Genomic DNA, 24130 nt, shown 5'->3' with positions numbered 1-24130 from the left:
TTGATGTGCATAATAAGATTTTTATTGTCATAATATTTACTGTATTTCTGAGTAAATAATGATAATGGAATCAGATGATTACATCTTCAGGAGACATTTAATTATTCATTTAATGTCTTGAATATTTGAATGTGCCTTGAAGGTGTAATGATTTGCAATTCGTGCAGGATGAGCAGCTATTGACATTTCCACCGTGTCTTCAATTCCCAAAATTCCCAAAGGTTACGTACTGCTGCTTTAAAATGTATTATTAATGCATAGGTGAATCTATTATATGATGTCATTACTTAACAAAAAAAAATTATAATCCAAATAGGAACATTATAAGACTTGTTGGTCTGCAGTCATTCCTGTAGCCAGGCTATCATTGCTAAATAAACACGTGTTTGTGACACTCCATTACAAATAAATAACAATAATTATGCAGAATATACATAGTGGTTTTATTCTAATGATAACCCCCATCACTCCCACAAATGTTATAATCAATACTGGATCTCTTTCACACAATAAGTGACAGCACACTTGCAGTATAACCCTACTCTTAAAGTCCCAAGTAGGATTTTAAGGTAAAGTGCACAGATACTGATGCATTAGAATGAGATGCCTATATTAAGGGACAAAAATGATAAAATCCATTTGAACGTAAGATGGCTTCCACTACTAAGCTGCACTAAAATGGGGGGGAAAGTACATACTGCAACTTGAAAAGCCAGCAAAAGAATCAATACTCAAAAAGCCCTTATTGGGACTTTAAGCACATTTGTTTTTCAGTCAGTTTAATTTTCAATGCATATAACAGTTCCCCTCTCAGCTGCGCAGATCTTAATATTTTCCCATACCAGTTAAAATTATACATATTATTTACATCATAAAAATCATCAGTCTGGAATATCTCATATTCAAAGTAGAAATAATATACCTATTTTACACATTTTCCCTGGCAACAAGTAAGCTTAAATATGTCTTCATGATAATAACACTAATACTGATACTTTGAGAGAGTGATGAAAATAATACATTTTCAATATCACTAGTAGAACTGAAGGCAATAGTTACTGTCTTTGTGCACTACATATGTAAATATACAATGTATGTTATAATGGAAGTGTTTTGCATTGTACATTGCTTGTGCAATAAATCTCCCTGTATAATGCCATGTAATGAAATGTTTACTATTTCATTACAACGTTCATTTCTTAACTTTGTTTAAGACACATAACTCTTAACCTAGCATATTTTACACTACTCTCAAGATCAGTTTTTCTCTTTTACACTCTCTCAAACCATAACACACTGTAGATAATCTGTCTGCATCCTCTCTCTCTTTAGGTCTGTTTCCATCCAAATGTTTCGCAAATGTTACGCAAATTTTCAAAAAATCAGCAAAAGAAAATGCGAATCTGTGTTTTGTTTCCATTTATGCTTAAATTCAAAATTTGTAAAAATACAGGTGGATGGAAACCCCTCTAACATGGTGAGGCGCTCATGCGCATGTGTGTGTGGTAATGAGGGGGTGGCACGGCAGGTGGCGGCATGGACAGGGGCAGGCTCTGGGACTCTGTAGGGTGGAGAGGGTGGTTGTGGCTGAAGTGTGAGGGCGACTTAAGCTGGAAAGCAGCTGCAGACTCGGGGCTGGAGGCAGCAGTGGCGCTGGGGGCTGACACGCTGTGCTGGGCAATGAGTTTGGCTGGAGGCTGCTGGGTCTGTGCTAGCTGAATGGAAACATCACTGGAGAGCTCAGAGGCACTGCGAGCACGCTGGTGAGGTGGCCAGGTGTCAGGCTGCAGGAATTGACCGCTGTAGTCGCTGCTCTCAGACAGACGGGGGCGGTAGAGCGCTGGGTGAGGCCGATACATCTCCTCTTCAGTGTAACGCTTCATGAAGAGATACACAGACATCACACCCGCACCCTGATGGAGAAACCGGGGGCAGAGTATATGAAATTGACAGAACTGAAACAGACTGCACTTCACCTCACCTTTAATTTCATTTGGCACACAACATATCATTTAAATGTGTACAAAAAGGGTGGCATAAAAGCAAAAAATATAGCCCTCATTTGTCCCATTATTTCTTCAGTGGATGAGTGATGGAACTGTAATGAAATGTTTAAGACATTGCAGTGATTTAATGCTTTAGCAATTTCTCTCTTGAAAATAGCTCTTCAAATCAGTACCTTTTCTTTTGCTTGCGCTCTCTCTCTCTCTCTCTCTCTCACACACACACACACACAAATTGCTCCCTAAGCAACTGTGATATCATGGTAGTGAGGAGACCCTGCTGATTCAAGCAGAAAATATCGTTTCAGCCAGAACTACAATTTTGCTAAATCCTTACTCTAGCAGCACGCGCACACACACACACACACACACACAAACACACAAAATGGCTGACTGACAGCTTCATGCCTCAAAATCAATCCCCCTCACCTCTTCTTTCCTTTCCTTTCCTCATGTAAACCTGTGCACTAGTGAAAAACAAGTGTTATTAAGATCTAATCACAACGTTCATTTACAAACAGATTGGTCCTCGAGCTGAGTGCAGTCTCATTGAAGTAATCACTGACTGTCCTCTCATACAGTGTCTGCATTCATAATACACCAAGAAGGAACTCAATCTGCTTGAAATGCTGAACACTTGTGTTCACTAGATTCACATGGTAAAATCAACAGCAGTTATCAGCATGAGTTATCGGTGCAGGCAGGTGGAGAGCAGAATTGTCTAAAGGAGCTGTAAGTCTTAAACATCTACTATATCCACACTACATTTGTAGCTGGTACAATCAGACTGACAAAAAGATGTTTGGTAATAAACAGTTAATTTTAAATGTCTGACCTCTTTGAGGAGGAAGGAGCTGGCAGCAAACGCAAAGGACCAGCCATAGTGATAGTTAAAGAAGTGCTCCGGTTCTCTAGGCCTGTTCATCACTTCATCATTTATACTGGAGATATAGAGCACCAATCCTACCACCAGACTCAGACCTGAGAGAGAGAGTGAGAGAAAACACATAAACAACAACAACAACAAAAAACAATAGAGCACTGAGGCAACCAAGATGTTCTTTATCACAGGGAATATTACAGTTTTGCCATCCATAGTGTCTTATTTACTGTTAACAAATGGTTTTCAGTGGATTTATTTTTACTTTGGTGGAGCAAAAACAGGAGCACCACCAGCAGTCATATGAAAGAAAGACACATATGAAGTAAAGGGTGAGGCTGATTTCTTTCTAGTCCAGACTATAGATTCTTGTTATTGATATGACAGCATTGTTGTGTCATGTCAAGTGATTACACTTGGTGAAATGGCCCCTAGATTTAATGTCTGTTGGAGCTAATTTATTTAAGTCCTTGTCATATCCATAACACATCATCAGCATTTATACAGAAATCATGTGAAATAAAATACTAGGTGAAATATACATGAATGAAATGGATTACTTTCTCAATAATCATTTTTCCCCAAAATGCCTTTGAAGGACACACTAGAAGTAAATAGGTTAAGCATACATTGTCCAGAATACAAATTACACACGAATTACGCAGGGATTTAGGAAGCCCAACCTAGTACATCAAAATATGTTCTGCACATGCGCACACGCACACACACACACACACACACACACAGACACCATGCCTCAGGCAGGACATCAGGACATGAACTCCATCTGGACACATCACTTCAACAGGCACCCCGCTGGAATGTATGTCCTATATGAGAGCTGGATACACACACACACACACACACACACAGAGTTCAGTCATAGAATGCCCTGCTAATCCAACACCACATCACATGCTCCTCCTTCTAACACCAACTGACATGGCTGACAAAAAAAAAAAGGTAGGAGAAATGTTTTTCTTCTCAAACAGTGTGTCAGTGGCAGTTGGAAAGCAGAGGGAACAGATTGTGCCCAGATTAAAGAAGGCCTTTCCTGTTCAGATTCAAGGTTAAAGCTACAGTGAAATAAACATCACTGTGCTCTGCATACAAATTTACCGACAGAACTAGTTACTCAAGTAAAACATTATTTTGGTGTATGAGACATTGTCAGGATTTGGTCTCCAAGACCTCAGTTAATAAAATTATTTACCAAATCACTACAATAATATTATAAGTTCATAAATGTTCACAGATTTAGTATGTAATGCAAAATGAATACATTTATTGTTTTAAAAGTTTATGTGGCCTGGCAATATCAGCATTTTGCCTTGTCCCCATTATTCCCTTTACGTTTGCATGGATTATTTAAAGTATGTTAAAAGTCAAAAGGCCAAATAATATCAAAATTTTTTTATTTCATTGAAATGACCCATTTCGTATAATAATAGTTTTTTTTTTAAAGATATTTTATTTTCCTAAAGAATTGCAGCATTTTCTATTAGTTGAATTTAACTCCGTAACAGTAATAAATGATGAAGTACTACTTACACACTCTTGTTTTTCTAGTACCTCAGTTTCTCCTATTTTTTCTATCTTTAGTCATTTGGCAATTCCTGCTAGCTAGTTGTCCCCACCACACACCAGGTGAACGCTAGCACATGTTGCCTTCGAGTCACGTGAAGCTAGCCACTGCATCTTTTTGAATGGCTGCTCATGCTCCGTCACAACACTGAAAAAAAAAATCTAATTGAATTTACTTAATTCAAATGCATACATCAGTTCCACGTGAATTGGATCATGTTACTACTAGATGAATTGATCACACTCACTCTGCATAATTCAAACTAGTAATTAGTAGTACTAGTAACTAGACACTCAGATGAAAGTGCCAACGAAATTTGCTCTCTTGGACTCCCAGCCACTTTTTATTCAAATCATAGATATACAGTATGAATTTCAATCTTAATATGACTGGGCTGAAATTAAGTCAAACTTTTTCAGACAATAATGCAAAACATTAGGTCATCAGACCAGAGGTGGGACAAAGCAGTTTCTTGACAATTAAAATGTAATCCTGTCAAATGAAATAATATGAATTGTAGATATTTTAAGAATCGTTTTTTGAACTGGCAAAGTACAAAGGGTACCCATGTACCTTACACAACAAACTGGAATTATGCCTAAATATATAATACCAACCAATACTGATTTCATATCATAGCAGTTATTTCCGTTTTGAATAAACTATTCTATGTTGCCATGAACCAGGCACAAATGGATAGAGCTAGGAAAAAAGAAATAAAAATATTCAGCATCTCTCTTTCTGTTTCTCTCTCATTCCTGCCTCCTGAGTCCTCATTGTCTACCTACCAGGGTTTCACAAGGGATCCAAATGTTTTGTTTTTCTTTGCACCAACACACCTGATTCAGCTTATGAACAGCTTGATAATTACCCAAAATACAAAATAAAAAATATGAGAAAACATGAGCTGCCCAGAAAGGGATCTGAAAAACTAAGAGGTAATAATAATGTGTTATGAAGCAGCAGGCCAAATGAAGACAAATGAATCATTTTGAAGATCTTTAAAGAGAAAGAAACAAAAATATACAAGGCACATAAATTGCAATATGAAAGCCATGACAACAGGCCAAATGGTTTATCTTGAAGGAAAATGACTCATAACCTAAATACCCCATGAAGCCAATACACACTTAATACACCAGGCTAGAAATATTCCGGATGAGGCAGGTTAGTCACTTTTACTGAGCATTTTATAACTTGTAATAAAAAACTTAACCTGTCTCTCTCTTTTAAGCTGAAAGCCTATTCCACCTGTTCCATTACCTAAGTTTTGTATCAATACAATCAAAATATAAAAATTTTGTTTTCATGTTTGATTTACCTTATATGCATTATAAATCATTACACTACCCACACAATATGAGCTTTTAGAGATTATAGAAGGCATCATTAGCAAAGTAGCGTAATTCCAGCAGAGCCCAATGTGTGAGTGCCAGACAGTAATAAACAAAAGCAGATGGAGAATCTTAATGATAAGACAAGGGCTTTAAAATGGAACAAGACAACTCTAATCAAATGCAGATGGTATGGACACACTCCATTTAGAACTGAAAATATAGCATTGTATAGAGAGACTGTATTCTTTAAATATTTATTTATTTATTTATTTCTATTAGCAAACCTTAATTTTCTGGCAATACGCATACATAGAGATCATGGCTCATTTGCCACCTATGATCACATGTGAGAATGTTTGTGTGCATGTTATTAGGTGAACTTTTCAGCAAATATTATATGTGGGCAAATACCGTAAAGAACTGTTGTCCCATAATGTGGTAACTTTCATCTGAACCTTGGCCTGACACAGTGATAAATGATTCAAAGATATTTACAGCAAGGCACATTCTTCTAAGATCACAATCAAGCAGCCAGACAAAGAAAACTCTCCAGTCACCATCAGTTCTGTAATAATGTCTGAATAGGATGCAAAATTGAGTGAAATGAAATCTGCAGGATTCAGGGCACTGCACACAAAAGGAAAATCTATCAGCACTATGCTGATACACTATATGGCCAACAAGTTTTTGGACACTGGACCATCACACTCATATGTGGGCCTTCCACAAACCGTTGCCACAAACCGTTGCCACAAAGTTGGATCACACAGTTGTATAGGATGTCTTTGTATGCTGTAGCATTACAGTTTTCCTTCACTGGAACTAAGAGACCCAAACATATTCTAGCATAACAGTGACCCTGTGCACAAAGCGAGGTCCATGAAGATATGGTTTGCCAAGGTTGGTGTGGAAGAACTCTACTGGTCTGCACAGAGCCCTTTGCACAGGTTGAGTGGGCAAGCTGAGATATAAATGAGGTGCATCACCCACTCCACAGCGTCTGTGGGTGCCAGTGCATGTCTTTTCACTGTATCTTTACTGTACTTAATGTTGTATGAATTTCATCTGATTCTGAATTAGAAGCTTGCCTTTTTTCAGCTAGTAAATACCAAGTAAATACTTAATTTAAACTTTGTTTCAAAACATTGCTCTTAAATCATTAACAAAAAAACATTTCTTTCCTGTGTGCTTTAGCTATTTTAAAACCAGTAGCAAACTTGAGTTGAATTGACTTGTGCACATGTTCTAAACTTGGTCTTCATTTTTCAGCTTATTTTATAGTCCAGTCATGCTATTCAAGTCTTTGGCATTAAGTCTTTATTTTGTATGTAAATATTTTAGTAAAAGAGTAAGGTCTATATGTATATAACTAAGGAATAAAACATGATAAGGGAATATAATCAATGATAGGGTAGTGTGACGCTACGGAAATCATCACAGTCCAGCTGTATTCTGATTGATCAGAAGGTGTTGATTGACTTTCTATCACAGCAGCTGATAGTAGTGAGTATCACAATAAAGACAGTATTGTGTCTGTAAATCACACGTTTATATTCATGCACTTGTTATAATACATTATCATTTATACATGAACAACTTATACAATGATTTGTATTGTGGAATCTCACAAAAATGGATTAAAAATGCATGTAATCATTGATATAGTGTTTTCTGGGCGGAGACATTTAATCAGCATTTTCAGAAGGAGTCTTCAGTGTCAGTGTTTTCTAACAGTTACTCTACATTCACACTAGTAAGCGACAAGTTGTCTGTTTCTCTTGTTGGCATGTACCAACCACTACTGTTGTTGCTTATGGCTGTGTACTGTCCAGCATTTTTTCTTTTTTAGTTCTGATGAGAAACAGATACAGAGATAGCTGTATATACAGTATAGCTTCTAGTATAGTTAATGTATCACAGTAATCACAGTAATGTTAATGCATCACAGACCATTTGTGATCACCCAAGATTGATGTGGCCTATTTCAAAATTATATAGTTTGCTAGTTACCTTGGTATTGTTTTAATCTTTTTAATCTTTAATCTGTTTAAACTTAGGTGCGTGACAAAATCCAAGATGGTTTGCAAGCATTCTTAATTTTACACAACTTTGTAAAAACACCACTGTTTTGTGAAAACCTTAATAATAGTAGCTGTCATAACCCAATGGGTGGGAAGTAACAAACAACAATTAAAGTTTTTCTTCACATACTCTTAACTTTTACTTCATATCAAAAGATATGTTTTTTGATTTACTTCATATCAAAAGATATGTTTCTGTTGATGACTATTTTGCAAGGCTGCTTTAATCATTCCATTCATTCATCTTCAGTAACCGCCTTATCCTGGTCAGGGTCAGGCCTTTCCCAAGAACACTGAGTACTACAATTTATGTATTTAACTTCAGTTTAAGTACAATTATACTAACTACAATTTAATTATAATTAAAATCTACAAAATGCCTCTTTTCTGCCTGATCAAAACTATGAGGGTGTGTTGGATCAAAAAATGACTGACAGTGCTGTCTTCTTGGCAACATAAACAAGTCATGAACAGTACTAGTGCTAGAAAAGCATGCAAAAATGACACAGAGGACCTTCCACAATTCTTTTGGTTTTGGTTTTCTTTTGGAGTCATGAACATTTTGTGGTGTGTAGTTGTATTTTGTACATATTTCTAGGGAAACATTGCTCGGAGAAAGCATCATAACCAGGTATGATTGTGGTTTGTGTGCACTCCATAGCTAATCCCCCCACCCTTCCATTTTGTTTAAAAAGCTGATGAGCAGAGCAGGGCACTGCAACATGCAGAAAGTATCACACATATTGTGCTTGATTTAATAAAATTTAAATTAGCTCTAATGCCCTCTCATTTTACTGCCTACTACCAGCTTCTTAACACGTTAGGGTTGTGAGTTTTTGTGAAGCTTGGCAAGATCAGATTAACTTTGTTGTATTTTATCTTTTATAATGTTGATTTTCGATGTGCCCACGTGTAAGTAATGAGTTATATAAAAAATTGTTAGTTAGACTAAAAATTCAGCTTATCTACCTTTTTCCAGAATTAGGTATAGATCATGATTATCTAATTTGTAGTATAACTAGTATCACGCAGAATGTACTGCCTAAAAAAAGTATGCAAAATGCTAAAATGCTAGATGCAGTCTTGTTTACAATCAGGAATAAAGAGGCCAAGGAGAGAAGTCACTTTAGTTTCTGCAGTTGGGTTAAAGCTGATGTAAGCAGATGGCTACTGCTGACTGGTACTCTGGTAGACCTGATGTCACATTTAGCAAATAGAGTCCTGCCCATCTCAAATCAGGCAGAAGAAAATGACAGAAATCTCTGAAAAAACCAACATTGTTCTTTGCTACCCAGATGCTACAGCTAATAGTAATAAGTTATTTCTAAAAATAAGTTAACTTAAGGGGCTATAGTATTTCTTTATAATATTATCGACAAAATACTATGGCCCCTTAAGTCATTTCTAAAAATAAGTTGACTTAAGGGGTTGTAAAATTTTGTTTATAATATTCTGAACAAAATATAACATAATATTTTAAGACTATTGTTTTGTACCTTAACCTTAAGAATTTTATAAATAAAGCTGGATGGTCCAAGTTGAGTGTCAAGCTCATATAATAAGGCTACAGCAGTTAAAGATGAATGAAACTGTGATTAATACCTGACAGGATGAAGAAGATTCCGGAAACAAATGCCAAGATGGTGCGCTGCGGGCGAATATGGCCCACGTTGCTAAGGATGAAGGCAGTGAACACAAAGAGCAAAGACACCATGGGGAAAGGCGTAGCTGTCCGCACCATTTCTGAGAAAGAACAAAACACATCAGGTGTGTGTCTGAGTTTGAGCAGGAAATCTCCAAATCGCCAAATAACTCGATTTACTCACTGAGAATATTTGCCGTGTTTTCTGTTGTGATCTCTATCTCTGGCTCAGTGAAATATTCAGAGGCCACACATTTTCCTTTCTCTGAACCTGAGAGGAGACAGAATACAAGGGGACAAGTGGATGATGAGAAGGAGACAAACAGATCAGACGACATGAAATGGTAAAGTATTGAAGCATTTCATACATAGAATGCACAAAAATGGCCAAGCACTGTGTGTATAATCCTGATTAACAAACAGGATTTAGTTTGCATGTGTAAAAACACTTCTAAATTATGTTTTGCCATAAAAAATACAATATGTTTCTACCTAAAATACAGTGCAGGTCAATGCAAAGAGACTCATCATATACTGAAATGCTGTTTACTAAATCTGAAATTCAGTGAAAAACAATGTATAGTATATAAAGTATTAAATTTATGGAAGACTTATTCCACAGGGCTTGTTTGGGGGGGGGGGGGGGGGGGGGGTGTTAATGGGCACGGTGGTTTAGTGATTAGCACGTTTGCCTCACACCTCAGCACGTTTGCCTCACACCTCCAGGATTGGGAGTTGGAATCCCGCCTCCGCCCTGTGTGCGCAGAGCTTGCATACTCTCCCCATGCTTTGGAGGTTTCCTCCAAGCACTCCCCAATCCAGAGACATACGTAGGCTGACTGGCATTTCCAAATTGTCTGTGGTGTGTGAATGTGCATGATTGTGCCCTGCGATGGGTTGGGCAGGGTCTTGTGCCCCAAGTTCCCTTGGATAAACCCGTGGAGCACAAGTGGTATGGAAAATGGATGGATAAACCCGTGGAGCACAAGTGGTATGGAAAATGGATGGATGGATGATTCCACCAGTTATTCCACCATACTACTCATTAGTGAAGGGAATGGATTTCCCCTGTAGGGGGTGGATGAAGGTTCGATAATTGGGTGGTGTAAGTCACCCTAGGTTTGTTAGCAGCTCATTAGAAACAGGTGAGATGAGGGAAGATATGCGGATGTGAACAGCCATTTAAAGTAAATGCGAGTGCTCATTAGTGAATGTATTTTTTTTTGTCATAGACTTCAGCTTAATGGTGTGAACTGTGGCACATTCATCTTGTGTCTGTGACTGATGTGTTAGAATCATCCTGCTTCAGAGTGTTTGCAGATTCATGCCACCCACTTTTTTAGGTTTAAACCTAGCCTATGGGGTTTTGCAGTAAATTGTTGCTGTTTTATTATTTCTTTGTGTTCTTTTCCCCCATCTTCTATCTTTTTAGTGCCTTACTATTAGGATACTATTAGTATCAGACTGGCTCTGACTCTGGCATATGAGCTTCTGTCCAACTGCCATCCTTGCATGTGTTGTAATGTTTAGTCCCAGTGTATTGATTTAGGGCTAAAAGAAATGGTAAAATTTGGTCATTGAGAAGTGTATTTTGCTCTGGCATTATTTGTTCTCACAGAGGTGTCTGTAAATTTGTGGGACTGGCCAGTGTTGCAGAGTATGACCCATACCTCCATAAAATAGGAGACTATTAGATTACCATCTTGAACCATAAAACTAGATTTGGTTTAAGTTTACCACCTTAAACCAGAAAGATCCAGGAAGTATTTTTTCCTGAAACTGCATTTACATCATTAACTGGTGTCTACGTACTGTGTCTAGGAGATGGCGTAGTTGAGTTGTCAGCTTGGTAATTACATTCCTAAGTTTTAATAATGAGAAGATTTCTTAGCTGTATAGTGTATTATTGCAAAATGATCAAAATGAAAAGATCAGAAAGGTCAAAATGAAGTTTCTTAAAATGTTGACTTAATATTATCACGGCAAAGTTGGTTTTATATTCACCACACTTTCTCCTTTGCCAACAATCTTTAAATATAGACTGTGAAAAGGTTTTGATTCACACATACCTTACGAACAAAACATACACTTTTAATTTGCATTCATTCTGTTTTCCGCTCTTAATTGCCATTACACTGGACATAAATTATGCATGTGTGTCAAGACAGCCTCCGTTTCTTTTTGAACTGCTGCTCATGCTACGTCTCAGAGCAGCTGAACACACTTGTAGGAAAGCAATAAATGCTCTTTTCCACATACATGTTACTCACAATTGACCACATTTGGTTAGTGTCGTACTTTTTGAGAGGATAGAGAGTAATGCCATCTCTCTCACCCAGACACAAAAAAATGTCTAATTCTTTGTACAATACCGGAAACACGCCCACTTTTGGTACCTGCAATGTATCCCATTGAACACAGAAATTAGCATGCATAATTTAGGATTTTAATAAATAAGGGTGTATGTGTGTACCTGCTATGAAGCACACCCTCCAGAGGCCAGAGTGCAGCGCCATCTTGACGTCGATGGTTTGGTTCTGCTGCAGAACGATGCCCTCCTCCATTAGCAGCCAATAATCGGTTGCCACAGCAACCCCAACCAACAGCAGTCCGCACGCCCCAAACACAGTGGAGAGCAGAGTGAGAGCCCTGCTGCTGCATGAGCTCATCTACACATGCACACACACATGCAGAGGAATTTAGAAAGGGGAAAAAAGGGTATTAATTTTAAACAAACTGAGCATAAAACTTTATTGCAGCATTAAAGGTATAGTCACTGATTTTGGTAGAAGTTTGGTAGAAAGAGCTTTGAGTTTCAAAACTTCCTTTACTGTTCTTTCCAAAGCAATCACCCAAAAGACATGCACATGTGGGTAGAACACCTGAATTCAAAATGACTGACAGGAAAGTATAGACATTCCCATAGCCCTGATTGATTAGATGTGGGTAGGACTGCATTAGTGTTTTTTTTTCTCTGGTGTACTGAACACCACAGACACTGGAGTTTTCCTCCAAGCAGATAATGTTATTGACAACAGAATGTAATAAAATAAAATCTGTAAGAACTTTATAGGAAACTTCCATTATAACCAAATATTTTTTGTTATATTTGTTATTTTCAATCATTTTCTATAAAGGTTTGTGGTGATATCACTGATCACATGCAGTAAAAGAAATTACAAAAAAAGAGTAGAACAATTTTTCTCTTTAACCAGTCAGTCACAAAAAGTCAAAGTTCCTCTAGCTTCACGGGCAATAGTCACTGAGGCAGAATGTGAGACACACACACACAAAACACACACACACACAGAGAGAGAGAGAGAGAGAGAGAGAGAGAGCTACTGTATGAGTCATAGCCGTGCAGTGAGGTACAGAGCTCTGCTTCAAAGGAAAGCCACCATTCAGCAATTACATGCTCATGCGCGCGCACACACACACACACACACACACACACACACACACACAGACTAAATGATCATTTTCAGAACATTATGACAATCTTCTGCAGTGCGTGTCAGGTGTACATATGATTTTGAAAAATTGTTTAAAGCATGAACAATGCATTATGAGCACGAGAGGTGAAAAAAGAGGGAAAGAGAAGGGGAGAACAGAGAGAGAGCTAAGTAACCGATGGTCCATGAGAATGGGACTGCAGTGAGAGGTAATGTGAGAACTGCACTGTGAGTGTCTGTCCGTTCGTATTCTCTCAGACCTCTTCTCTATCACTGACCCCACATGCTGTTCTCACTCCCTCTCTCCAGCGAAACAGTTGATCAATGCTTAATTAATGACTGTTGTGCCGTTATCTGTCCCTATTATACGTGATGGCTTGAACACCGAGTTTAAACGATTGCTATCATAAAGATATATGACTGCTGTGAGAGAGTGTCTGAGATATAAATGCCCTATTATGGAGAGAGATAAAGAGGCATAGATTCTTTGTATGTGTTTCTACATATGATTGTGTATGAAACTGCATATGAGTGTTTTCAGACTGTTATCTCCTGTCTGTCTTCCAGAGCTGGTGACTCAGAGCAGCACCCTGAGAGATAAGAACGATGTACCGCAGGGAAAGAGAGAGAGTGTGACATAGACAGAGAGACAGAGAGAGAGAGAGAGAGAGAGAGAGAGAGAGAGAAGATATAGCAAAAGGAATAAAAAGGGAGAGAAAGGGAGGGGAAAGGCAGAGAGAGATGGAGTGACAGCATGGATTCAAAAAAAGAAAGAGAAGGATGATGCAGATGCAGGCTACAGGCCATCTGCATCACTTGAGCTGATAATCCTCTAGAGTAAGAGCTACATCAAAGTCCAACGGAGGCCATCACTTCCACCACCGGCATGATATATGAATATACATGACTAGATTGATTAGAGGATGCATATTAATTTAAAACAGAGAGAAAGTGAGATGTGGGATAAAGTGGGATGATACGAGTCAGAAAGAAGGGGGGATAAAAAGCCAAGGGAGCCATCAGAGACTGCTAGAGTGCTGCAGTTCTGCCTGGCTGCTAGAGGAAACCTGCTGGGTGAGCGTGGTGTGTGCCAAGCTCTGCATGGACAGAAGGTTTCTAAAAAGGAGTTTTAGATGTGAGGCCAGGATTCTGTGAGTCTGGGCATGGGGTGTGTTAGCGATAAGAATATTCATATTCATTCACTGTATTTAGCTTAATAATCTCATCCTGTTTTATTGTTCATTAATAGCAAATATAATAAGAATATATTAGTAAAACTGTAGTGCCTGTGTTAAACATGTCAATCATTACGAGTCAGATTAGAAAAGTAAAACACTTTTAAGTTTTCCCTGAAAAATACCTTTGTTTAAAAGAGTCTCACTCACTCACAGTAACCACTTTATCCTGGTCAGGTTGATGGTGTACCCAGAGCCATCCCAGGAACAGTGGGCATGAGGTGGAAATACACCCTACATGGGACACCAGTCCATCACGGGGCACCATGCACACGCACATTTACACTTTGGGGCAATTTATCTTAGCCAATCCACCTACTCAAATGTTTTTTGGAAGCTGGGAGGAAACTTGAGAACCTGGAGGAAACCCATGCAGACACAGGAAGAACAAAGAAACTCCACACAGACAGTAACCTGAACCCAGGAGCCACCCAGGGACCCTGAAGCTGTGAGACGGCAACACTACCAGCTGCACCACTGTGGCACACTTGTTAAAGAACGTTCTAAAGCTTTTAGTGTGTGTAAGTGCAAGAAAGGGAAACATCTGACATACTATATTTAAAGCTCAAATTTATAGGCACCACTGAATCACTGCTGACCAGATATTTAGGTGGCGGATCATTCTCACCAATGTGGTGAAACTGATATGCTAGTGTGTTTGGTACTGGTAAGTGTATCATGCACAGTTACTTTGCTAGCCACTTTAATAGACACTCCTACATTGTTTTTTGTGCTTAGCCAGAGAATATACAGTATTTTGTCTTTTCTATGAGTGTGTACATAATTGGTCATCATTGATCAGATCCTGACCACAGATCTGCTGGTGGCTGGATCTGCCCAGCATGTACATTGTGGTGATCATCTGGCTACTGGCTACAGCCATTAATATACAGTATACCTGGAACCTGCACCTACAGTTGCAGCTAATAAATTCATTGATGCACTTCCTGGTGGGGGTCTGTGGGCAGCAGGTTGAAAAGGTACAGATTGCATCATCTACAACGGGATCCCCAGGTGTTCCCAAGCCAACTATGATATACGCTATATGGCCACCTGACTATCATACTCATATGTGGGCCTCCCCCAATCTATTTCCACAAAGATGGAAGCACACAATTTTCTATAATGCCTTTGTATGCTGTAGCATTAAGATTTCCCTTCATTGAAACTAAGGAACCCAAACCTGTTCCAGCATGAATATGCCCCTGTTCACAAAGCGAGGTGCATAAAGACATGGTTTGCCAAGGTTGAAGTAGAAGAACTCAAGTGACCTGCACAAAGCCCTGACATCAAACCCACTGAATACTTTTGGGATGAAGTGGAACACCAACTACATGCCAGGCCTTCTTGCTCAACATCAGTCCCTGATCTCACTAATGCTCTTGTAGCTGAATGGGAAAATCCCCACAAAATCTAGTGGAAAGCCTTCACATAAAGTAGAGGATGGCAGAGCAAGTAAGGGGGCATGAAATCTGGAATGGGATGTTCATCATTCACAGAGGAGTGTGATGGTGATTTGTCCACATACTTTTGACCATATAGTGTATAATCTCTCAAGTGGGTCCTTGATCTGGCTGGGGGTTTCTGTCCAGCAGGTCACACCTGATAGCAGGAGCCGACCAGGGGGTTGTAAGGTGCCTAAACCATCTCAACTGCCAGTACAGTATGTAGTCTTAAACACTACTATTGGCAAATTGATGAGGAAAGCAAACAGTTTAGCCACATATGATTTTAGTCAGTTGGTTCTAGTTGCAGTTTTTTTTTTTTTTTGCTGTTTAATTGGATGTTATTTTGACACACTAGATTATTGAATAAACTGATTTATATACAAGTTCATTACTTATAAATCATAAGTATATTTATATATGTTCATTACTTATACATCATAATTCTTTAAAAGACTACATAGTATGAAAGAACAATTGCCTTTTTTGATTTAGTGAATAGGTTTTAAGTACACACACTCACACAGGATGTGCGTCAGCAAGGGATTCAAAATAGGGCAAAACTCTGATCAAAATAAGTAACAGGGCAGCTATGCACACTGGCCAAATGAACTACTTATCACTTCTTTCATTTGAAAGGGAGCTCACTGAAATTTTGGGTTTTGAGGAAATCTCATTAATCAAGACAAATACCACCACAGGCTAAAAAAAAAGCCTGCTTGCAGTACTTCAGTGGTTTGCTGTGCTTTGCTGCTTTGTGTTTCCTGAAGGAAACTGTTATATTGCTTTTGGTTTAAGTGTAAGTGTTGGGCTTCAGTAAATCTAATTTAGGTGTTTTATTTGTTATTCTGTGCTTCAGTTCTGGTTTCTCTATAGGCACACATATTATGTTTTTATGTTTTTGGTTACGCTAGTGGTCTAGGATGAAAACTGTCATTTTTGGCTGAACTATTCTATGCTCACAGAGTAATGTATTATATACATTTAATCAATACATGTGTATGAATAATTTGTTGACCATCTTTGTAAATTAGAGTGATAAAATTATGAATTACACAATATAAAGCTAATGCCAAAAAATGTTGCATGCTCTTTTTGAAGAAGATAGAGTGATTCCTAGCATAAAGAGTGAAGAGAATACCCTTTCAGCTCAACAGGACAGTGCTCAAGCCCCTGTCCTTACATGGCAGATCATAGAGAAAGAGAGTGTGTGAGGACATTAGGCACCCTACAGCTATTGTGCGCTCCCCTCAGGCTGTGTGTGCTGCTGCAGTGGGAGGCTATGTACTCATGTAGACTGCAGATTTTCTCATTTTAATTTTAATAAACACAGTCTTTGACTGTGCAGGCATTTTGTGGGTCTGAATCGGCCAAGGACAAAACAGGAACCATGGAAAAGGAAGCATGTTTGTACATATTCAATACCTGTTTAAGTTTTAAAAAAGAGACTTATTCTATCAGCTGCTACATTATGTAAATTGCACTACTACATCATAAGCTTTGCACAAACTCAGATGAAACTGTTTATGTAAGTAGTGACCAGTCAGTCTAATTATGATTGATGTTATTGTATTTTGCAGTTTCTTCACTGATTACTGAGTCCAAAACAAGTTAACATTTAACTACATTTTGCCACACCAACTGTTAATACTAGTTTGCTCTATAACATTACAGTCACCACCTTCATCCCTTTTAGAATGTGAAACTGCCACAAAGCAGCTTTGCAGAAATAAATACATTCAAATTAAATTAACCCAAAATAAATTGTAAATATGTGAATTTATCCCTAATGAGCATGCCAGAGGTGACGGTGGCAAGGAAAAACTCCCGGAGATGATATGAGGAAGAAACCTTGAGAGGAACCAGACTCAAAAGGGAACCCATCCTCATCTGGGTGATAACGGATCGTGCGATTATAAATAAATCCCTTCTATAACTGTGTACTGTATGGACAAATAATGCAATTGTACAACCAGTAAATTCATCACCGTTTTCAAATGAAGTCCGATTTGTTAAACCTATCCACTGTCCACTGATGGACTCCTGAGTACAAAGCTGCTCGCGGCAACCACAGCCCCAAAGCCACCACAGCAATCGCAGTCCCAAGCCATCACAGCAATCGCAGTCCCAAGCCATCACAGTACAACTCCCCATATGAGATCCAGACCAGCTTTTCCCAGACCAGCCAAGATAGTCCACATTTTTGCACTACCCCTGCTCCCAAGGCACCTGTATCACGTTCCTGGTGTTCTTGAGTGCATGGTTTAGGCAAGTGAGAACGACACCGTCATGTAGCAGTTGGATGAAAAGTGACTGAATGGTAATGCAATCGTAATAGTAGGGGAGAAATTCTGGCTTTGTGCTAGAGGCATGCAGCAACCTGCTACAGTATGTAGGATTTCATAACACTTTATTATGTACTTTTGTATTATTTGGAATATTGAAGGCTCCATATGTTTAAGCCCTTAAAGTCCCTTATTAGTTCATCTTCAGTAAGCGCTTTATCCTGAACAGTGTCATGGAGAATCCGGAGCCTATCCTGGCAACACTGGGCACAGTGTGAGAGAAATTACCCCATATGGTACAGATTATTAGCTATTCAGTTATTTCTCGTAAAGCACATTATTCAGTGTTGGCACGGTGGCGCAGTTCGAACCCGAGCTTGGGTTATTATCTGTGTGCACTTTTTGTGCATGTTCTCCCCACTTCTGCTTGGTTTCTTCCAGGCTCTCTGGTTTCCTCCCAGCTCTCAAAAACATGCGAGCAGATGGATCGACTTTGGTGTGAATATGTGTGCATGGTGCCCTGTGATGGACTGGCATGCCATCCATGGTATGTCCCTGCCCCTCAGAATAGGCACCGGAACCACTGCAACCCCAAACCATGATAAAGCACTTACTGAAAGTGAGTGAGTGAGTAGCTATGAATTATTCTGTAACTCCAGTGAAAGTAATAGGACAAGAATACCATTCTGAGAGTTTAAGGGGTTAAACTGCTACAATGAATGGAAAGTGATTATTCAGTGGATTTTCCATTCAGACGAACATTAGAAAGCACACCTACAAACACAGATGTGGATTTTCAAAGGCTTGAATGAAGCAGGAATGTCACATCAACTAACTTCTCAATCTATCACAGTCTTAGAAAACCCTAGCAACCAAAATGTGACTGGCGTGGCTGAAAAGTCTTAGAGTAAAACAGGGACAGGGAATGCAGGAGAGAGAGAGAGAGCAAGAGAGAGAGAGAGTGTGTGTGTGTGTGTGTGAGTGAGTGAGAGAGAGAGAGAGAGAGAGAGAGAGAGACTCGGGGATAAGGCTGAGGTATGGAAAGTCCTTGGCCTAAAAAAATGGGATCAGACCAATGCGCAAGTGCGCGCCTGCTCGGGAGCGCGCTCAGTTCAAGCATAAACTACTGCTGACTGACTGCCGTCTCCATTCTTCAGTGTAAGCTATGGGAACGCTTAAAGGTTACTACACGCCATGTCATACCCTAATAATGAATTAATGACCAGTGCAAGCCCAGTGAGCATTAATGAACACTGCAACACCGAACGCCAGCACTGTAGGTGCTCTTTAAAGATCGCATAAGCAAGAAAGAAATACTAAACTGACAAAGAAAAGTCAGTTGTCAATCACGCCAGCAGTCACATATGCTGTATAAAGTAACATTTGATTATCTGTGCTCGCCAACACGTACCTGTCTTTACCTTTTAACACTCTCCGGGATTTACCTTACGTCATAACAATACTGCATGTGTTAATATGCGGCATATATGGCAATTAGACTCAGGTTTCTCCTACAGAAAGGTTCTCTAGCCACACAACACGCTCTCCAGAGTCCCTGTGGCATATGGTTTCACTCACACGCATGCGGCACTGTAGCTACTACTGTACTGTACTTACAGAGAGACACATTACAGCACTCACTAGAACATTCCTGCAAATTTTCATATACACAGGTCTCCAGATGTGTAGCAAATACAGTCACAACATATTCACGCTAGCTCTTCAGCTGGAACAGCTGTGCAAAGGGCGGAACTCCTGACATGCAGCCTATATGATTTAGTAAAAGCGTGCTTAAGATCACGACACACACACACACACACACACACACACTGGTTAAAGAGAATTCACGAACTCACCCTTCTCAAAGAGGCGACAGGATCCTGCCTGCACAGCCGAGATCCTCACAGCAGAGATGTCCGGTTAAAAAAAACTGCTCTCTCTCTCTCTCCCTCTCTCTCTCTCTCTCTCTCTCTCTCTCTACTCGGGTGCGCATATTTTCCCGCTCTTCTTTCTTTCTGCGCACTCTCTACTCCCTATACTGAAGCCATGCAGTAAGCTAAGGTAACCAACAAGAGAAGAAGGAAATGAAGATCAAGAAGGGTTAAAAAAAAGAAAAAAAAGAAAGAAGACTATTCTCCACTTTAATGTGTGCCACTGACTTATAAGATGCTGAGATCTTTTTTCTCTCCCTGGCCAGTGGCTTTGTAGAAGAAGACTGCAGTGCACCTGTCCACAGATGAATGCTTTTCTCACGGTACAAAAGCATAAAGCATGCGTCACTTCACACATCCATAAACATCAGCTGCGCATGAAGAATCAGTGAGCAGGGGAAATTTCACACTCCCTGACCCTGACAAATTTCATTCTCCTGGACAAATTTCGTTCCTGGGGATCCCCTTGTCTACTCATGATGATAAGTGAGTACCAGAACTCAAAGCAACAAAGGAGGTCAATTCTTTTTTCACATACAGTAAACGGTAATGATAGCAAATGAACCCTAAACAGTGCTCTAGTTCTATACAACACAGATTTCTCTTTCAGTGAGTGTGCCAAGAAAGCTAAGAACCCATAACTTTAAGATAGTTAACCTTTTTAAGAGTGTTTGATATTATTATTTTGCTTTTCATGAAAAATTATGGTACACCAGAGAAAAACTGCAGAAGTGATTTACACTTTCAGGCAGGGAAAAGTTCTTCAAAGGTGTTTTTATATTAAGTTATGGGTTCTTAGCTTACTAAAGGGGTTTTTACTTGTAACCCGCACTAAGTGGGGAAAAAAAACCCTTTGTGTTCTAGATTGAACCTTTCTTTAGTGTATAGCTTCCATATTCATTCATTCATTCATTCATTCATATTCAGTCGCTGCTTTATCAGGGTTGGTCAGGCTTGCAGTGGATCTGGAGCCTATCCTAGGAACACTGGTGCAAGGTGGGACACACACACTGGGACATCACAGGACACCATGCGCACACACACACACACACACACACACATCCACTCACTTATTCACACTTAGCGTATCCAGTCCACCTACTGGAATGTTTTTGGGAGGTGGGTGGAAACCAGAGAACCTGGACAATCTGTCTCATACACACTTAAAAACCAAGCTCAACAGTACAAGTCTACATGTGTATATACAGTACTCACCCACTTTAATACATATTTTCTCTCTTTTTCTCTCTTTTCTCTTGGGCTCCTTCCTTGATCCCTGATGAGAAAATCTTGTATTTTTAGAAGCTATATCAATAGCATATGGTACACTCTGACCCCAAGCAGATTGAGACCTTATGATATTATAAGATGCGCACAGCTTTAGATACAAGAAGATCTGTCAAGATTTGTCAGTTATTTGTTGAAATTGCTTAATTTATTCACAGTGTAGTCATACTGTCTTACTGTATGTCTGTGACCAGGCACAGGCTCACAGAGGTTAATACACACAACTAATGCCACTTATTTAACATGTTCAACATGTTAAAGTGGCTTTATATTATGACTAGTGAAGGAGGAAGAGTTTGTATAGTATTTGATTATCCAAATGCATTTTAAATGTACAGAAGTGCTTGTGAAATTCAATAGTTAAATGGCTCAGAGGGTGACGAGCAGATGAGAAGCAGGGACAGTTACAGTAAGGAGGTTATGTTGGATTTTAATAGGCAGGGGAACTGAGGGTGTCCCATTATATCACTCCATACCCTCCGGGAGCCAGCCAGGATGAAGTGATAAAAGGAGGAAGAGACAGAGGGGGAGAGGTGAAATGGAGAGATGCCTAGAGAGGTGGTTTTGCTTTCTCGGCAGCCTCATCAGCAAGAATGTGTAAGTCAACTGCTTCAAATAGCAATAAAAGACAGTGGAAGAAACAAAAGACGTCAATAAAGAACATTATTGGATCCTTTTGAAATATTTGATTGTGGTTCACAAGTATTGAGAATATAAAAAAATTTCCTTGTAATTTTTGTGCAGTAGTTTATTCTCTAACATCACAGTCCCTTCTTTCATGCATGTTAGAATCTGAACAAGAGCTGCAGTAATCTGTCAAAGTCAATAAAGCAAAGTCATCAGTTATGTGGAGTTTGTCAAAAGGCATGTTGGAGAAAGATTCTCTGGTTGGATGAGACGAAACTGGTACTTTATGGCCTTGGCACAAAGTATGATGTTTGGTGGAACCCCAACACTGATCATCACCCTGAGAACACTATCCGCACAGTACAGCATGGTGGTGGTAGCATCATGCTGTGTGGATGCTTTTCATCAGCAGGGACTGGGAAACTGGTCAGAGTGGAGGACAAGATGGATGGAGCCGATCCAGGTCAATTCTTGAAGAAAATCTTTTCCAGTCTGTAAGAGACTTGAGACTAGGTTGGAGGTTCAGCTGCCAACAGGACAACAACCTAAATGTGTTAGAATGGCCTGGTCTAAGCCAAGAGCTCAATCCAATTAAGAATCTTTGGCAAGACTTGAAAATTGCTGTTCAATAACAATCTCCATCAAATCTGGCTATATATCCAGAAACAGGGTCAAATCTAAAACCTATAGGGGAACTATTAACCCTTATGTGATTACATATTATAATCAGTCAGATAATGACAGTTTCCCATAAATCAGCACTTTATATTAATGATATACTGTACAGTAGGGTCCAAAAATCTGTGGCCACTAGTGAAAATGCTTCTATTTTGCAGTCTTTTCTAATTTAAGGCAACTTATAATTTTCATTACAAATTATATTATTGACAACAACCTGAGTGAAAAGTAAACTTTTTGGCATGAACTCCACAAGTTTGTGCAAAACCTTATGATCCATTTTAGATCAAATTGGAGTGTCATCTGAACACATGCTTCAATAAAAGAGATTGGGCTGAGGAAAATCTGACCCTTTGTACATGGCCAATATCACTAATTTTCTTACATTTAAATAGGGACCAAGAAATAGTGCAAAATCTTGAAATCAAACTATTGAACATTTACTTTCTTTGTTTTAAATGTTTCAGAAATCTTTTTAGTGTGGTCTCAAACTTTTGGATCCCACTGTATGTCTTATGTCTTTCAGACATTTCCTTACAGCTCAAGTCTGTGAAAGTGAGTTAGAAGAAAAAAATCTTTCTTCAAATCTACTGCTTTCCTGCGTGTTGGCACATCATTTCGTCTCTTGATTTACCGTTCTAATTACATTTTCTGTTCACTCATTTCATCTTTATTGATTTCCGTCAGTCTTCTAGTTTCCTTTTGCTTTTACTCAAAAATTTCTTTCCTGATTAAGACAGGGTCTCCTCCTATCCGGTTTTACGCTTCGCATCCCAATCCCAGACCTTTCTTCTCTTTGCCTCTTCACTTCTCTTCTACCCTTTACTATTCTTGTCTCTCCTCTTCAGCTCCTCGTCAGCTCTCCTCTCTTCTCCTCCTCTCCCTTTTTCTCTACCCCAGTCTTATCCCCTCCCCTCATCTTTCCTCCATTCTCCTCTACTCTATTCTCTGTGGACACCATGTCTTCCTGCAGTTCTGCTGCATGTCAGTGGAGGCTTAGGTTGTGAAGCTGGATAGTTTTAGATTCTTTTCCAGGTCAGGTTTTCTGACTTAAACCAGGCCAGGCCTGAAACTGCACGCACTGTGCAGACAGCCTATAGAGTCTCCCTAACCTCATTCACAGCCTCAAAACTAAACATATACACACACGCAAGCCTGAAAATTCACTCCAAATATGCAATGCAATCCATCATCTGCTGATCTTTTTAGGTGATGCTACTTACTTGTGTAAAATTAAGCCAAAACCATAACACAATGTAAAATGTTTTAATTAATGAATTAGTTTTTTTTTTAATATAATTATTTTTTTCATACTAGAGTATCTACTTACACTTCACTGTTACCGAGAAATGTATCTTGAATACGTTTTGTTAAATCTGTTGAAACTGTAGTGATTATTCAAATAGCAGAGTTTATAAGTGTTTTAAGTGAATTATATTTTAAAATATGACATAATTTTGCCTTTAGCATTACTACAGAAACAATAACGTTTTAGAATGAACACTTTAATATAAACCTGTGATTATGCATTATAGCTGGCACTATGGTCAGAGCTGTACTGTTATAGAAAATTAATCAATGTCTTAATGTCTTCTGACCAATCATATTCAAGAATTCAACATGCTATATTATGTAATTACTGTGCTGATGGCTAGACTCAGG

The 24130-nt window shown here is 39.0% G+C and overlaps 1 protein-coding gene across 1 annotated transcript; it reads right to left on the bottom strand.

Moving 5' to 3' along the window:
* Positions 1–19916, bottom strand: cacng7b (calcium channel, voltage-dependent, gamma subunit 7b). Its single transcript, XM_026940100.3, has 6 exons — positions 19802–19916; positions 12002–12197; positions 9713–9799; positions 9489–9629; positions 2839–2984; positions 1–1913 (listed from the first exon to the last, which is right to left on the bottom strand). Exons 2-6 carry the CDS (start codon positions 12195–12197, stop codon positions 1470–1472), a joined length of 1014 nt encoding a protein of 337 aa, XP_026795901.1. The 5' UTR covers positions 19802–19916; the 3' UTR covers positions 1–1469.
* Between the last annotated feature and the right edge of the window lie 4214 nt (positions 19917–24130).

Source organism: Pangasianodon hypophthalmus, chromosome 1, assembly GCF_027358585.1.
Source record: "Pangasianodon hypophthalmus isolate fPanHyp1 chromosome 1, fPanHyp1.pri, whole genome shotgun sequence".
NCBI classification, from domain to species: Eukaryota; Metazoa; Chordata; class Actinopteri; order Siluriformes; family Pangasiidae; genus Pangasianodon; species Pangasianodon hypophthalmus.
The sequence above is the reverse complement of the archived record's forward strand: the minus strand, read 5'-3'. Positions and strand labels throughout refer to the sequence as shown.